Below are 16,677 nucleotides of genomic sequence, written 5' to 3' on the forward strand. Positions count from 1 at the left end.
GAAGATATTTTGAAATTACGCTAGGATAAATGATTCAATTTTTGTTTAGAGATTTTATGGAGAAGTAAGTCAATGGTAAACTTAAAATTAAAACAAATTTTTTATTTCAAAATTAGTTATCTTTATTTCTTTCAGTATTTCTTTTAAATATCCAAAAATAATATCAATCAGATGGCAGATTAGTAAAACCGAGTTAAGTCCAAAAAATCAAAAGTACGCAAACTTTTGCACGATACTGCATTATATGTATATACATACATATACATATACACACACTATACTGTACGACTATATTAGTAATTTATATTTATTTTTATCTGAAATATTTTTTTATATAAAACTAACATGTTTCGAGATATCTCGCCCCGTCCCGGATTATATTAAAGGAATTATATTAAATAGACAATAGTTCCGGAAAGATATAAAACAATTTTAACTTTTTTGCATGTATGTGAGAAATAACACTTCAAATATTGTAATAATAAAATATCTATGTTCTAAGATGTATGTGATTTAGTAATTAAAGTCAAAAGTTTTCTATGCAATCGCACTTGTCATTTATTTGCACATAAAGATAATATTATTTTGTAAAAATGCACAATGATACAATGTTTGAAACTTTATGGCTAAGCTGAGAAATCCTCAAAATGATTCGTATTTAAAAGAAGAAGAAAACGTAACAATTTCTTAATTCACATAAGGCCGATCTCGAAAGCAAAGCCTAAAATGGATCTTACAATATTACGAACTTGCCACACTTTTTTATTACTATCAACTGTTTATTTAGAAATACATAAAAGATTTAAGAGCTGAAGAAGTTAAGTCAAAGTTGACCGGATCCATTAGACTTTTATAACGTAACCTAGTCTGATTAAATAATGGATATATATTTATATTATATCCCTAATTCTATATTTATAATAATTTGTAAAGTTTTAATGTCCTATCCATGCTGGTAGACGCAATGTATTGTGCATGCTTTCCGAAACGAACTCCGGTGGCCGCCGCTGTATGATCGTTCAGGACCTTCAATTCCTGCCATTGCTTACAGAGATATACTCTGAAAACAATAGGACATATATGTATAATACAAGCAACCTTAAATTAATTCACGTTATTCAATATTAACACATATGGTGAATAATATCAAATATTAAAATATTTATTATATTCGCTACTGATTGTGAGGCAATAAAACACAAAAAGTTTTTTTTAAAATTCTCGATTTTTTTAAATATGAAACATCCTGTATTTACTAATTACTATATATAATTAATTTTTAATTATATATTAGGATCAATATTTTAGAATAATTAATAATTATCAATAACTAATAAATTTAGTATTTTTACCTGACATCCGTTCCTGCCACAGCCAAATAAGTCTCACTTTGATCAAAACAAATATTTTTTACTTTATAGGATTCCTCCAACTGCAATGTCTTAAAGTTTTTCAGCTGGCGCAAATCCCAAAGTTTGACGCAAGAATCTTCCGCAGCTGTCGCCAAGTAATATCCATTCTCAGCAAAATTAATGGCTGTGATTACACCCGTATGCCCCGGAAACTTTGCAACATTAGATTGCTCTTTCAAATCTTAGACTTTTACCTGAGAGTTCGCAGTACCAGTGCCGAAGATTAAACCGTCAGGATGACATTGCAGCGTTGTCAATGCTTGTCACCTGCTTGTCCTGCAACCTTTAAACAGTTCACGATAAGTATGGAAAAAAAAGAGAATGAAAGAGAGGGAAAAGAGAGAAGAAAAGGGTAGAACCTTTTATTCTTTCTAAATTAAAAGCAATTCTATGATTAAATATGAATAGTATAACATTATATAAATTTATACAAGCTTTGAAAATAAATTCCTAAAAATTCCAGATCTTTATAGGTAATACATACATTTATTTTTTAAATATATTTAATATATACAGCAATTTTTTTCTTACAACTATGACGGGTCAAATTCTTTTTACATTTCAGTTTCTTGTGACGTATATCGTAGACATAATCATGGACGTGCACTATTTTGTGATGTTCCTCCAAGGCTTTTTTACTCGACAAGTGACGTCGGCAAATTTCACATGCCACACTGTTGCTTTTATGCCTCGAACGCATCCTCACCTGCGAGTGAAAAATCTTACCGCAAGTGTCGCAAGGAATATTCCATAATTGTAAAAGAGAACAACATTCAAGAGAAGCGAGAAACATTAATAGAGATTTTTTATAATTGTAATAGAGATCATACACAATTATGCATTAACAAGTTATTAATAACTTGTTAATTAAGATATCGAAGAACTCTATGTGATCATTTCTCTCACCACTTATGCCAATTTCTCATAATACGACGACACGGCGCATTTTACTCCGCGTATTAACATATATCTACACGAGTTTTGCTCGATTTAAAAATAGAAAGTCTATTTTGCGACTTAAATTTTTCTCCCGAATATGTAAAAATAGATTGTTTTTATTTTTAAATTTAAATTTTTTTTTTGATGCGAAAGTCGAAGATTTTAGCATTTATAAGCTTCCTTTCAATGGAAAAATGGAAGATTTCTACTTTGAGAATTTAGAGACTTTTCTTTTGTTTTCACGTCGAAATAGAGAGAAGTATTTCCGTCTCAGAAATCTCTTTTGATACAAGAGTAGAAAGTTATTGCTGCCTTTGAGACTTGTTGTTTGATAGTGTTTAACAGGTCTTTCGTTATTTGCCGCGGCATCGTTTTGCATTGTAGACCGTTTGCTTGGATTTCAGCACCCGATACAGCAGATACCGCAAAATAATCTTCAACAAAATAACGCTCAGAGCCTGCAGCGGGACAATATGCCGAGAAGAACGGATGTGAAGCCAAGAGGACGGATGACAGCGTACACGTACTTCGTCAAGTCATGTCACCAGGAGCATAAAAAGAAGCATCCCAAGAGGAAGATTTACCCCCAGTTTTTCGCCAAAAATTGTGGAAAGAGGTGGAAGGTGAGATTTTTTTTTCAGCTCAAACTACTCGCTATAATTCATTACAAATCACATTTTTATAGATATTCCAGCAAACACCAAGTAATATGCAGGAATAATATCGTATATGTATGAAAACATAAGTAATTTTTTTATCTTAATACTATACGTAAATAAATTTGAGATAGATTAATAGAGCTCCTTGCTAACGCTAGGATCAAGAGAGTCCTTGTAAGAACTAACTTCGAAGCGATCACGATACTTGGTTGGACTTCTCCGCATGTCGGTTTCACAGCCCGAGGTGCGAACGAGATAAGCGGAATGCGTAACGTTTTGTCGAATGTCCTGCTTGTGGTCACGCGAGAGCCACTTTGATGTTAGCCTCTGAATAAATACGTGCGCTCGATAAATGCCACGTGCAAGTACGGTATTTAAGCGCGTCGTTACGGGCCGACCTGTCCCGCCTCGTTAAGCCGTCAATCTTCATCTCGTCCAGCAGAATCAAGATTATCGATAAGTAAAACGGATCCGATACACGGCAAAAACCTCCCGCGTCGTGACGCCGTCATTAAAAAACTGTGACTTTAGAGTATCTATTATCCTGCGTGCACGCGACTGTGAATATGCCAGGTCGGTCGGGGAACACTTATTTTCTCAGTAATAGAACATTTTAACGCACGTGAATATGCGAGATCAACCGTATGGAAACGCTAACGCTATACGAAATACCGTATGTGTCGTAGACTATGTCGGACATCGAGAAGAAGCGTTTCCACGAAATGGCAGAGAAGGACAAGAAGAGATACGACACGGAGATGCAGAACTATACGCCGCCTAAGGGAGAGAATAAGGGCAGGGGCAAGAAACGCAAACACATCAAGGATCACAATGCTCCCAAGAGATCGCTGTAAGCCCTCACGCTGTTTAATACATAATGTATCTCGATCTCGAGAAAAGAATTTGCTTGATTAATATTTAAACACGCAGCGAGAAAAGTTAACTTGTAAATTCGAACGGAAACAAAAGTTTAACTTTTTTTAAAGCTTTATTCGCATTTTTAGTCATTTCTGGAATCTCGGCTTCCCGCAAATTTATTTCTTTAAAGTAAAGTTGCAATTGTTTTTCTGAAAATTAAATTTACAGAGCAATTTCTCAAAACTACATTCAAATTTAGATTATTTTCGAATTATACATTATAATTTTCTTTAGTCTCTATAAAAGATTGGTTTAGCATATTATCGCAGCACGAACCCTTTGAATAATAGCAGATAGATTTAATAATTAATTTCATCAGGTCTGCTTTCTTCTGGTTCTGCAACGATGAACGCGGAAAGGTCAAAATGCTGAATCCTGAATATCGCGTAGGCGATATAGCTAAGGAATTAGGCAAGAAATGGTCGGACGCAGATCCCGAAACCAAATCCAAATACGAGGCTATGGCAGAGAAGGACAAGGCTCGATACGAAAGGGTAACGTATCTAAATTTAGCACAATCTTACGCTTTTAACCATTAAGACTCCTAGCCCCGGTAATGTTATCATGTAACGTCAGAAGCTAAAAGTCATGAATTTTCTTATACTATATAGTCGGAATATATTACTCTTTTTTTTTTGCACAACTTGCAACTCGAATCTGATTGAATTGATTTACGAGATGAATGTCCAAGCGTTTTCGAAATAAAGATGAAATATTTCAAGATGAAATATTGAAATATTCTTTTTTTCCTCGCAGGAAGTGAGAAACGCGTATAAAAAGAAAATACAAAACAACGGCGTTCCGGTGGTCGAAACTATAACAATAAGCGACAGCGAATGGGAGGAATGGGAGGACGTCGAGGACGACGACGAATAGCGGATGCACGTCGAAATTTCTTCATCTATCACCCCGTGTCCTTCATCCTGAAAGCATACCTCACCTACTGTACTGTACCATTGACCTTAGCGTAAGCGTACTTACACCACCATCACTAGGAAAACGAAGCAACTAATCACCAAGCAACCTAACAATCAACCAAGAAGCTTTCTTCAACAATCCCCCACCAACCAACCTTCTAATTCTTTCCCCGATTATTTACGATAATGATAAAGTAATCCGCGCTAATTATGGTAATTATTTTAAAAGGAAAAACTGGTATGCATGAGTGGTGCGCGAGCGTGAGCGAGAGAGGATCATTGTGTTAGTGAACATTTGTACTTTAACATATTGATAGTAACGATGATGTAAAGCGGCTAGTAAGATATAGCGGAAGATAATGGAAGAAAAATAAATAAGTAAAATGAGAAATTATGAGTAAAATGCAAAAGCGGAAGAGATAAGACGTGGCAGAATGCCCAATACTTTCTCTATCCGGATGGAAGGCGCAGGGGCTCAATCACTGTTGACTTTGTGCTCTGTCGACGCTATATTACGAGCTATGTAGCTTAGTTTACTAATGATGAAATGCCGCGATAATGACGGCCTCCGTAGGGCGGGGATCGGAGATGGCTGTAGTTCTTTTTGCCGTGTTCTTTCGGATTTTATCCGGTCATGCGAGGATTGTGTCCTTTTGTGTCTTTTTCACGCATTGCCATCGGCACTGGTGAGAAAGACAGAGAGCTCTCTCGGATCCTCGCTTTCGAAAGAAGCGAATCATGTCGCGTCGTTGCAAAATTAATATACTTTTTTGGGGAACTCTTTTTTTAGTTCAGTTCAATTCAGTTTAGTCCAGGTCTGTTCTGTAAGTTCTGTTCACTTGTTGCCAGCGTCGTTATGGCATGAACACACATACATACATATATATACATACATATGTGTATATATATATATATATATATATATACACACACATACATATGTATATACACATACATATGTATATACACATACATATGTATATACACACGCAGACACGTACAGACAATTGTTGTATTATACAGACTTTGTACAGAGAGCTTCATTTTTTTCTTTCCTATATTTTTAGAGAAGCGATTATGTTGAGCGCGCGTGATGGAACATGAGGCCGCTTTACGCATATTTGCAAATATATAATTGATTTTATCGAGGTACACACATGTGTGTGTGTGTGTGTGTCTCTCTTATATAGCTGTAAGTACGTTTAGAATTAACCCTAGAATCCATGATACATTTTTTTGACCTTCTAATCCATGACTGGGGGCAATATCGACCCCACGCTTTATTTGATCGTAAAACCGGTCCTACAGAAATAAAGGGCCTTTAAACCTACATGAATTTCTTCGTTTTTTAATAACGAAGAGAATGGTATACGGTAAATTTAATTTTACTCAAGTTTAGTTAGTGAAAAATCCATTTAAAGACTGAAAAACGCAGAAAATCAGCAAAAACCTCTTTTTTTAAACAAAAATTTGTATCTTTTTTTGTAATCAACCGATTTTAAAATTTCAAACGGGGTTTTAAAGAGGACACATTAGACTATTAGAAAAAAATTGTCATCGCTATGTTCTGTTCAAAAAGTATATTTATTTGGGACTATAAAGATGAAGAAATTCGCAAAGTTGAAATACGGAAAAAGTCGATGAAAAAACCATAAAAAATTGTATTTTAAGTATTATTTCATTTTTATTTGATACAAAATAGTAAAAAATATGAAAAAAATGAAACATTATATCGCCCAGCCATTTTCTGCGAAATGTCAATCTTCTTAGGCAACGGGATTTTTACCGACTAAATTGTGTGATATTTCGTCTTAAATAATATTTATGACTATTTATGCTCAGATTACGTAATAATACATGATATATATTGATTCTAGCGAAAAAATAAAATTAGCTTACCGTGACGAAACTCAAACGGCAAGTCACGACTGGGGTCGATATCGACCCCACGCCCGCTTTACGACTGTGCTACTTCACTGCTAGCGAACAACTAAACGCTGCGACCGACATAACCCTACTTTTAGAAAGTTGAAATGAATTATGGTTCAGGTCCTGAGTCGATAATGTCACTCGCTAGCTCAGGAGCGTAGTTCAAAGTTCGCCTGGGGTCGAAATCGACCCCAGTCATGGATTCTAGGGTTAAGTATACGTGTATCACTTAACGCAGACTTGAATTTTCCGGCGACTCTCTATGTCTTTTTTTTTTAAGCATGTACTTTTTTCAACATTTACACGGCAGTGTTACAAGCCACGAGCCACCACGTGATTGAGCCTTAATTACGTAGCCGATAAACGATCGCCCCGAATGGAATCGGGAGAAATTGTGTGCGAGAGAAAAAGAGAGTGCGTGTGTATGTAGCTCGCAGCCTCTCTATTAAATCATTGGATATGAGATGTCACTCATGGATTCATATGTCACTTCTTGCTAAAGTAAGAATTAATTATAAGCATAATTTAGAAATGGTTTATTGTATAAATCACGTGAACGAATCATGTGAGAAAAGTGAATAATTGTATCCAAAATTTCACGTCCGCAAATATATAGTTGGAAATATGTATCTTTTTATATCTTTTTATCTCTTAAGTTTCCTACATTTTTGATCAGCATGATTTTGTGAACTTTTATTAGACTTGTGAACTTTATTCACTTTTTATGGATTTTTTTTCAAGATATATATTGACCGAGTTTTCTGAATTATTGTATAAGTTATATGAATCATATATTTTCCAAAAAATTAAAATCATTGATGTACATATAAAACCGACATATCATATCATGTGCAAGGGCCTAATATTAAATCAAAATCAGTAGCACGATATTTTAGCATCTCGTCGGAACTGCAACGGTGTCGCCGCGCGTGTGTCACAAATAAAAAATTAATTCAGTAACTTGGACGTCTATACAGAATTAGAAGATATTTTGAAATTACACTAGGATAAATGATTCCATTTTTGTTTGGAGATTTTATGGAGAAGTAAGTCAATGGTAAACTTAAAATTAAAACAAATTTTTTTATTTCAAAATTAGTTATTTTCATTTCTTTTAGTATTTCTTTTAAATGTCCAAAAATATAAGATTAATCCGATGGCAGATTAGTAAAACCAAGTTAAGTCCAAAAAATCAAAAGTACGCAAATTTTTGCACGATACTGTATTATATGTATATACACACATATAATATACACACACCACTGTACGACTATATTAGTAATTTATATTTATTTTTATCTGAAATATTTTTTTATATAAAACATGTTTCGAGATATCTCGCCCCGTCCCGGATTATATTAAAGGAATTATATTAAATAGACAATAGTTCCGGAAAGATGTAAAACAATTTTAATTTTGCTTTAATTTTTCTTTTTTTTCCTGTTATTCGAAAATATGTATATAATATACATTTTAAATTAATTTTGATATCTGTTATTGCCATATCTTAGTACTAAAAATACTTCTTCGTTATATTGAAATTTTGTAGCAGAACCTTCACAGAACGCGAAAAGAAAGCTGAAGAAGAATGATTTCTATGCGAGCAAACACGGTACTACAGTGAAAGACATTGCCGCCGCATGTAAGACTTCAAAATCAGTCGTACAACATGTATTAAAAAAATTACGACTATGCATGAGGACCGCAAAATTGTTCGTCTTTCAAAAAAAAAAAAACCGCTGATGCACCGCTACCGAAATCTAAGACAAATTTTCGAGTTTCCATGACAAAAATCTATCAATTAATGTTATTATAAGGCTTAAAGGACGCTAGTTTATTTGAAGAACGATCCGTCAGAAGCCCGGCAAATGTTAATTACAAAAAAAAGAAAAAAAAAGAAAGCAAGATTTGCAATGGCACATTTAACATAGAAACATTGGACTGACAACGAACGGAAAAGGATTATCTGGACTAATCTGGAGCGATGAATTCAAGCGTGAATTCAAGTATCTGCTTGAAACAATGGAATACGATATATTTAATGTCCTTCTGGCAAAAGATTTAATTAACGTTACCAAGTTCCGACTGTAAAACATGGAGGCGGAAATATGGGGTTGCTTTCATGGAGAAGGAATGGGACCATTGCATCGCATAACGGATATTCCTATAACTGCCGAAGGCTACGTGAATGTTTTATCTTTTGCAATTAAAAATTTGACCACTAAATAGATTTTTTTTTTAGATGACAATGATCCAAAACATGCAAAATTTGTTGTAATGTAATTTAATAATTTCTTCCAAAGTTCATCTGTACAACCATTTGTCTTCTCAAAAAGTATTATCACATTTTCTTACCGATTCTTATTTTTTCCTATTATTTAATGCATGTATTTGTACACATTTAATAGACCTTTTTTTGCATATATAGGTGAAATTTTGTTAAAAAAAAAATGTATGTGAGAAATAACACTTCAAATATTGTAATAATAAAATATCAATTTTCTAAGATGTGATTTAGCAATTAAAGACAAAAGTTTTGTACGCAATCGCACTTGACATTTATTTGCACATAAAGATAAATATACTTTTGTAAAAATGCACAATGAGAGAGATACAACGTTTAAAATTTTATAGCTAACCTGAGAAATCCTCAAAATGATTTGTATTTGAAAGAAAAAAAAACGTAACAAAATTCCTAATTCACATAAGGCCGATCTCGAAAGCAAAGCTTAAAATGGATCTTACAATATTACGAGCCTGCCACATTCTTGTATTACTATAAACTTTTTATTTAGAAATACATAAAAGATTTAAAAACTGAAAAAGTTAACTCACACTTGACCGGATCCATTAGACTTTTATAACGTAACCTAGTCTGATTAAATAATGGATATATATTTCTATATATTCCTAAATTTATATTCATGATAATCCGTAAAGTTTTAATGTCCTATCCATGCTGGTAGACGCAATGTATTGTGCATGCTTTCCGAAACGAACCCCGGTGGCCGCCGCTGTGTGATCGTTCAGGACCTTCAATTCCTGCCATTGCTTACAGAGATATACCCTGAAAACAATACGACACATATAATACAAGCAACCTTAAATTAATTCACGTTATTCAATATTAAAACATATGGTGAATAATATCAAATATTAAAATATTTGATATATTCGCTACTGATTGTAAGACAATAACACAAGTGTTATTTAAAATTCTCCATTTTTTTAAATATGAAACATTCTGTATTTACTAATTACTATATATTAGTATCATTATTTTAAAATAATTAATAATTATCAATAACCAATAAATTCAGTATTTTACCTGACATCCGTTCCTGCCACAGCCAAGTAAGTCCCACTTTGATCAAAACAAATATCCTTCACTTCATAGGATTCCTCCAACTGCAATGTCTTAAAGTTCTTCAGCTTGCGCAAATCCCAAAGTTTGACGCAAGAATCTTCCGCAGCTGTCGCCAAGTAATATCCATTCTCAGAGAAACTAATGGCTGTGATTACACCCGTATGTCCCGGAAAGTTCGCAACATTAGATTGTTCTTTCAAATCCCAGATCTTCACCTGAGAGTCCGCTGTACCAGTGCCAAAGATTAAACCGTCAGGATGAAATTGTGCCGTTGTCAGTGGTTGTCCTGCTTGTCCTGCAACCTTTAAACAGTTCACGATAAGTATGGAAAAAAAGAAGAGAATGGAAGAGAAAAAAGGGGTAGAACCTTTTATTCTTTATAAACTAAAAACAATTTTATGATTAAATTTAACAGTACATTAGTTTAAAACATACTTTAGTCAGTAATCTGCCAGTACGTATATCTGAAAAGGCCCAATGCTGATCCAGGGAGGAGCTTAGTAAATAATCGCCGGTTGGATGTAGAGACAATCCGGTCACAGGTGCATCATGAGCTTTTAATAACAATGTCGTTTGACTGGTACCAACATTCCACACGCGAATTGTAGCATCGGGTGATGCAGTCATCACTACATCTTCCTCTGGATGATAAATAACTCGTGTAACCTATGAGGATGATAGAAGACAATTAATATGTTTTAAGAAATAATATAACGGCAATTAAAATTGTAATTGCGCACTTTTTTCGTGTGACCTTTGAGGATTGCCACCACTTGTTCGGTATCCTTGTTGAAAACAGTGGCATTCTTGTCGGCACCACCTGTTAAAATCTTGCTGGTATCAGCACTGTGAATATCAAGCGCCAGAATTCCAGGCACACTGGCAGAATGAAGTCCCTGAAATTATATAATTATTTTCGATGATAATAATAATAACTCGTTTTTATTTCCATAAAATTAAAAATCTTTGAAATTATCGTATGATTATATATTATTAGAATTATATTTTTTAATGCAACTTTCTGACTATATTTGAAAGTAAATCTATATATTTATAACACAATCCTCAGTAATAATTAGCGCAGTAAATTTTGAAAGTTATATAAAACATAAAAAAACTAACGGGATGTGATGCAAGGGTCTGGAATGACCGGATACTGTCCTGAGGCATAAGATCTTCCGGTACTGAGCGTCCACGTCGTTTTCGCTCTTGAGTAAGAACGGTTGCTCGTTCTTGAAGTTTCTGTATTACATCTTCAGTGATACCAGCCTGTTCCATAGGTTGAGCTGCTGTGCCACCAGCCTCTACTGCCACAGCCTGAAGAAAATATAAATTGTTAAGAATTTTTAATTTATTAATAGAAATTATTCAGAATTGTACTTATTTTATTTTTTCATCATAACTGAATGTAGTATCTTATTATATTACACACGCATATGCAAATGTTACATTCTATCACCCATTCTGATTTCAAAGCTACAAATTATTTTTTTATAATAAAATATTAAAGAATTGAAAATTAATTGTCAATTTATATCCCAAGGTCAATGTTTGCTAGTTACATGTTATGTAATTTTTTAAACATAAAAAAATGAAGTTATAGAAACTTAATTAAGATTATTAAATATTTACATTTTAAGAAAGTTTTAAAAAATGATCAAATAATAATAACGTACAGGCTGCGGGATTGTAGTAGCCTGGACAATTCCAGCTTGTGGTTTGAGAGTGGCCAGCGCCTCTCTGGCAGCAGTGACTTCTTTAGTCAGCCTAGCAATCACACGACAAGCCGCATCATGCTGATACAAGGCATGAGACAGCTCCTGCCTCGCAGTCTGGAGTTGTTGTCGTAACGTAAATGAATGTAACATAACTGCATCCCATTCATCTTGCATAATTTTCAATATTGCTGGAATAGAAGTCGCACTAGGTGGCTTGGGCTTGACAATTGGAGTCGCTGTAACAGAAGAAAATTTGATAACAAAAATAATTACATAAAAAAAATATACCGTATTAAATAATGAAGTTTAAAAGTACCTTTTATATCAATGAGCTGCTCAATAGTGAGTTCTTTGCCATTAATAGGATCTACCCCATTTTCAGATATATACTTTTCTATGAGACGTCTCTCAAATATTGACCCAGAGGCAGGAGATATCACTGGATGCTCCGGTACCTCATTGGAAACTGAAAATTATAGAAATAATTTATCATTTTTGTTAAATCTCAAGGTAAATTTCATCATGCTAGAATTCAAATATTAATAAACCTTTCTTCCATACAAGTATTGTTAATTGCATACTTGTGCATATAAATTTACACATATATGTATAAACAATACATGTAAACGCTAATAATGATACAATTTACAATCTAACAAATTGGACTGTGCCATCATAAAACTTTCTACTTATAGCGAACCACCTGTTTTATTATTACGTATTATAATTACATCATAATTATGTTCATTAATAAAGCGGCAAAGGGTTTTCTAGGTTATGTTCGTCAACTCTGCCGGCACACAAGTCTCTAAACCTCCCAGCATAATGTTGCGTTACAAGTGTCATCCGTGCGAGCTTAAACGTCAGGAGGATCAAAAGGAAAGATAGCTCGATCGTAAATTGCAACTCGTGTTCACGCGAATACTTACTCGCGCAAGATAACGCCATTTTCCTCGTTAATTCAAGACGCCTTCAGAGACGCCTGTCTTCACAGTCTTCCTTCCGTCGCCTCGTCAATTTTGAAGCACGGCAGAATGGAAGCCGTTCTCCATTGGCCGATCCGCCGACGCCATGGCCATATCGCTTTTCGGTGCGCAATGCGCATTTCCGGGTGGAAGTTCCGGCGCGCGACGCGCCGCCGGACGGCGCCACCGGCGCCGTTCGCGAGAGTCCGCCCGTCGCCCGATGAAGATTTGTTAGTTTGTTGGCCGCCCGCCGTCGGCGTCTGCTGGTCTCGCGCGATGATTAGATTAATTAGGTCGTACGGTTAGGATTTCGTCTAGTTTGTAGGGATCGACTGAGTTATCGCTTGATTATTATGGCTTCCTTGGTCGCGGATTACGGGACCTCCTCCGGCTCGGACGGCGAGACGGACGACGACGTTTCGGACAATGCGTAAGTTTGGGCCGTTGCGTAAAACCGCCCCCGCCCCTCCGGATTGCTTCCGTCAATCTCCTCTCCTGGGTTTGTTTTCTCTCCCTTTTTTTTATTTTCGCACCGATCCCGCGCCAGTTTAATCTTCCTCCTCGCGAGATGCACGACGCGCTTGCGAACATCTCTGCAAGCTCCAACGGAGCTTGCGGGAATCCGTCGAATTGCAAGACGCAAGACATCGTGTTTGACACTAAGGGGGAGACAGTCGCATTTTTCAATACTTATTAATAACATTAAATTGGAAAAAAGGATACATTTTTTTTGCCAAGCACTCGTTTAAGTTCAACAACCGGTTTATACGTACAGAATGCGGCTTGTTCTTTGTAATCTGATATTGCCTCACCGTTAGCTTCAAGGGTGCGGAGCAGGTGGAGTCGGAGGGGGAGGAGGACGAGGAGGCAGAGGAAAATGAGGAGGAGAACAGCAGGAGTAACGGTGGACACGTGAGAATAACTGAAACGACAGCTTCCAAAGACAAGCTTCCATTGCCGACGCCAGATTTCAACAGCGCGCCCACGTTAATGAGGACCTCGGTATTCCTGAATCCGTTTGTCGAAGCGGAACGGGCGAAGAGCGCGATCCTGGAGAAGCACGTGAAGATGACGCCCACGCTGGACGACACGAAGATGATAAACGGCCGCAAGATCTGCTGGAACTATCGGAAGGGTCGTTGCCGCTTCGGCCACAACTGTACTTTCGCCCACGACTCGGATCTGCATCGCAGCGCGGCCGAATTAGAAGCCTTACGGGCTCCGCAGGAGACGCTGGTCTGTCAAACTCGGTATAATGGGCAGCAACAGCAACAGCAGCAGCAGCAGCAGCAGATACTGCCGCCCACGAACGACGACGAGAATGAGGTGGATCAGGAGAACAATCAGACAGCGAACAGAAAGCGTAAGAAGAGGCCCGGCCTGTGCCAATTGTTGCTTCCGAGTAAGAAAGTCTACAAGCAGTTCAAAGCGCAACAACAACAGCAGCAGCAGCAGCAAACCAAAACTAGATGAATACTATTCCTTCGTTTGGGGGTAGTAGTAGGAGATGAAATTGTTCTTCTAGCCGAATCGTTATGTATCTTTTGCGAATCGGAAAGTACGCGCAATGAGCAATTTCCCTGCGCAAATTGTAAAAAAAAAAAGATTTTTTTAAAGAGGATAATTTAGATGAGATTTTAGAAGATAGAAATTATGAGAGAGCAAAAATTGCAGGAGAAACGAAAAAGATCATTGTGAACGGTTTTAAGTTCGCTCTCGAGTTTTACGTTTTCGAGAATCGAATTTGAAACGGCTCCCATCAGCAAAGTGGGAGCCATTAGCGTATAGCGATGAGACTAATCGAGATCTCGTCTAAGATTTAGATTAATATTTAATTAAAACGCGATTTCGCGAACAAAATCAATGTAGGTATACAAAGGAAAAAGAAAAAATAATTCCGATTTATGCTTCCAACGCGAACAAAACATATGTAGGATAGGAGCTTTATTTGAGAAACTTTTTATCTCATATAAATTCGCGAAAGATTCCCGTTGCGCGCACAAAACGGACGCGTGTGCTTCTTAAGATTCGTCTTTCGTAACGCAACGAACTCGTAAATACATGTCTTCTTGTTATCTTGTTTTTCCATATTTATCGTTACTAGCCAATTATTTACTAGACATTCAACAGTACTGTTCGTTCGTGAGAATACCAAAATGACGTTTTATAATCCAGACACAGAATATATATTGTAATAACACGTGATGATATTCGACGAATTTGGTGTTACAATACCCCTTTCCACATACGAAGAAACATTCTGTATACCTGACAACAATACTTCCATGCGTTTTTTGTGAATTTAGGATTGATCGAAGCGCATATGCTTGATTACATCCCTCTTTTATAAGACAAATGTTTATTTTACATTTCCTTACACGGCGATCGACGAAACAAATTCGAAATCGAATGTAATTGCAATATTGGTAGATATTGCGAATGACGGCAAAGTCATTTACTAATACATTAATCTTTCTAACGAAGAAGAGTAATTATGATAATAGATCGAAATAAAATAGAAGGACAAACTAAATGTTTACCTAACTTTATCCAATTTAAGTGGTTAAACAATGTTTTACTAACGTGTTAATTACCTGTTGGAGAAGAAGAAAATAATTGCGATAATAGATCAAAATAGGAGAAACAGTGAGAAACCTCAAGTTTATCGTAACTATCGTGACTTAAAAGAGGCTCCTCGGTTTCCGAGGATTTCTAAAAGGTTGCCAATAAATGATTCAGCTGTGCTGAAACAACGTCTTGCTTAATTACTCTCTTCTACACCCAGTATATCAAAATATATATAGCAAGTGTATAAAAATCTTTAAAGAATTGCCATATAGTTAAAAAAAGCAAATATTTCAAATTTGCTTTAATTAGTTAATTACGAGAAATTGATAAAAACTAATAAGGATGCGCCTTTTTCTTTCAGGCCTATTCAAAAAAATGTATCTTTAATCACAAACCCTCTGAAATGGAATTTTACTCAAAAATATTGATTGTTAAATGAGAAAGAAGTAATCAGAGGCAATACATTTTTTGAAACGATCTGAATAGGTTTAGTATATGGTGGAGATATAAGACATGATAGGCACGTGACATTGTTTTATTAGACGCTTATATAGATATAACGTTTTGTTTTTCAGATTCATTATCTACGTAAACTGAGTGCGCATTGATAACTCACTGTTGCATCATCGAATGAAAATATAGACTTTCGTGTTTTTATATATATATATTTATATATATAATATATGTATATATATATACATATATATTTCTTTCTCTTTATTTCCGCGAATGAATGTTTCACAGGCACTTCGTCTCTAAACAGTGGCAAAAATTTGTGAATGATCAGTTTGGCGTGTAGAAAATGCGAAAGCGACACGTGAGGGTAAGCGTCATCGCAGAACTCACCATCAAGTTTTAGGGTCACGAGCAAAATATAAGATCTCGCAAATCACCTTTCTATCATTAATCCTCTTAATCATACTTATCTCTCGTAATCTTTTTTTTTTTTCAGCAAATCTCTCGTCTCTGTCAGTGAGATCTCTCGCGATTACATCGACAACACATATTACAATTAATCACAGAAATGGGTAGATTCGACAAAAATAATTGCGCCACATTATATACAATTAACTTAATTACTTCTATAGGCAAGCACCTATTAAGTACTGATATATTCGATCGTTAAGATTTCGCCGTGATTGCAACAACAGGCTATTTTACGCCATTGCCATATTTTTCGAGTGAGTTATCAGATTATAATTTCTCGAGATCTAAAAAATTAGAAATTCCTACATCCTAAAGAAATATGTACAAATCTCAGAAAGCTTGAGAATACTCTATAAAA

The 16,677-nt window shown here is 35.5% G+C and overlaps 4 protein-coding genes across 5 annotated transcripts in view; 3 read left to right on the forward strand and 1 right to left on the reverse strand.

The window, feature by feature from the left end:
- LOC112468543 (zinc finger protein 567-like) overlaps positions 1 to 1,720 on the forward strand; it is a 2,965-nt gene extending 1,245 nt beyond the window's left edge. Inside the window, exon 3 of one of the 2 annotated variants that reach the window (XM_025037763.1) lies at positions 1,422 to 1,720. In XM_025037763.1, the coding sequence (XP_024893531.1) occupies positions 1,422 to 1,446 (25 nt within the window). In that variant the 3' untranslated portion in view covers positions 1,447 to 1,720. The remainder of the gene's footprint in view (positions 1 to 1,421) is intronic. The other variant, XM_025037762.1, reaches the window with a different exon arrangement.
- A 667-nt stretch (positions 1,721 to 2,387) lies between these two features.
- Positions 2,388 to 5,633, forward strand: LOC112468542 (high mobility group protein DSP1-like). The gene is made up of 4 exons (XM_025037761.1): positions 2,388 to 2,974; positions 3,697 to 3,860; positions 4,248 to 4,422; positions 4,685 to 5,633. The coding sequence occupies exons 1-4, from the start codon at positions 2,825 to 2,827 to the stop codon at positions 4,802 to 4,804; spliced, it is 609 nt and encodes a 202-aa protein (XP_024893529.1). The 5' UTR covers positions 2,388 to 2,824; the 3' UTR covers positions 4,805 to 5,633.
- Positions 5,634 to 9,308: 3,675 nt separating this feature from the next.
- LOC112468540 (pre-mRNA-processing factor 19-like) lies at positions 9,309 to 12,937 on the reverse strand. The gene is made up of 8 exons (XM_025037759.1): positions 12,789 to 12,937; positions 12,176 to 12,325; positions 11,818 to 12,095; positions 11,264 to 11,458; positions 10,882 to 11,037; positions 10,577 to 10,807; positions 10,103 to 10,443; positions 9,309 to 9,841 (listed from the first exon to the last, which is right to left on the reverse strand). Exons 1-8 carry the CDS (start codon positions 12,805 to 12,807, stop codon positions 9,697 to 9,699), a joined length of 1,515 nt encoding a protein of 504 aa, XP_024893527.1. The 5' UTR covers positions 12,808 to 12,937; the 3' UTR covers positions 9,309 to 9,696.
- Positions 12,938 to 13,029: 92 nt separating this feature from the next.
- Positions 13,030 to 15,578, forward strand: LOC112468541. Its single transcript, XM_025037760.1, has 2 exons — positions 13,030 to 13,254; positions 13,643 to 15,578. Exons 1-2 carry the CDS (start codon positions 13,178 to 13,180, stop codon positions 14,295 to 14,297), a joined length of 732 nt encoding a protein of 243 aa, XP_024893528.1. The 5' UTR covers positions 13,030 to 13,177; the 3' UTR covers positions 14,298 to 15,578.
- The last annotated feature ends 1,099 nt before the right edge of the window (positions 15,579 to 16,677 follow it).

Source organism: Temnothorax curvispinosus, unplaced genomic scaffold, assembly GCF_003070985.1.
Source record: "Temnothorax curvispinosus isolate PA1 unplaced genomic scaffold, ASM307098v1 QBEX01018592.1, whole genome shotgun sequence".
Lineage (NCBI taxonomy): Eukaryota > Metazoa > Arthropoda > Insecta > Hymenoptera > Formicidae > Temnothorax > Temnothorax curvispinosus.

Coding starts and splice junctions, on each gene's coding strand:
- LOC112468540 (XM_025037759.1), bottom strand. Junction 11,459..11,817: donor CTACTACAATCCCGCAGCCT/GTACGTTATTAT, acceptor TATTTTCTTCAG/GCTGTGGCAGTAGAGGCTGG. Junction 10,444..10,576: donor CTGGCAGATTACTGACTAAA/GTATGTTTTAAA, acceptor AACTGTTTAAAG/GTTGCAGGACAAGCAGGACA.
- LOC112468542 (XM_025037761.1), top strand. CDS start 2,825: ATGCCGAGAAGAACGGATGTGAAGCCAAGAGGACGGATGACAGCGTAC. Junction 2,975..3,696: donor ATTGTGGAAAGAGGTGGAAG/GTGAGATTTTTT, acceptor TATGTGTCGTAG/ACTATGTCGGACATCGAGAA. Junction 4,423..4,684: donor ACAAGGCTCGATACGAAAGG/GTAACGTATCTA, acceptor TTTTCCTCGCAG/GAAGTGAGAAACGCGTATAA.
- LOC112468541 (XM_025037760.1), top strand. CDS start 13,178: ATGGCTTCCTTGGTCGCGGATTACGGGACCTCCTCCGGCTCGGACGGC. Junction 13,255..13,642: donor GACGACGTTTCGGACAATGC/GTAAGTTTGGGC, acceptor CCTCACCGTTAG/CTTCAAGGGTGCGGAGCAGG.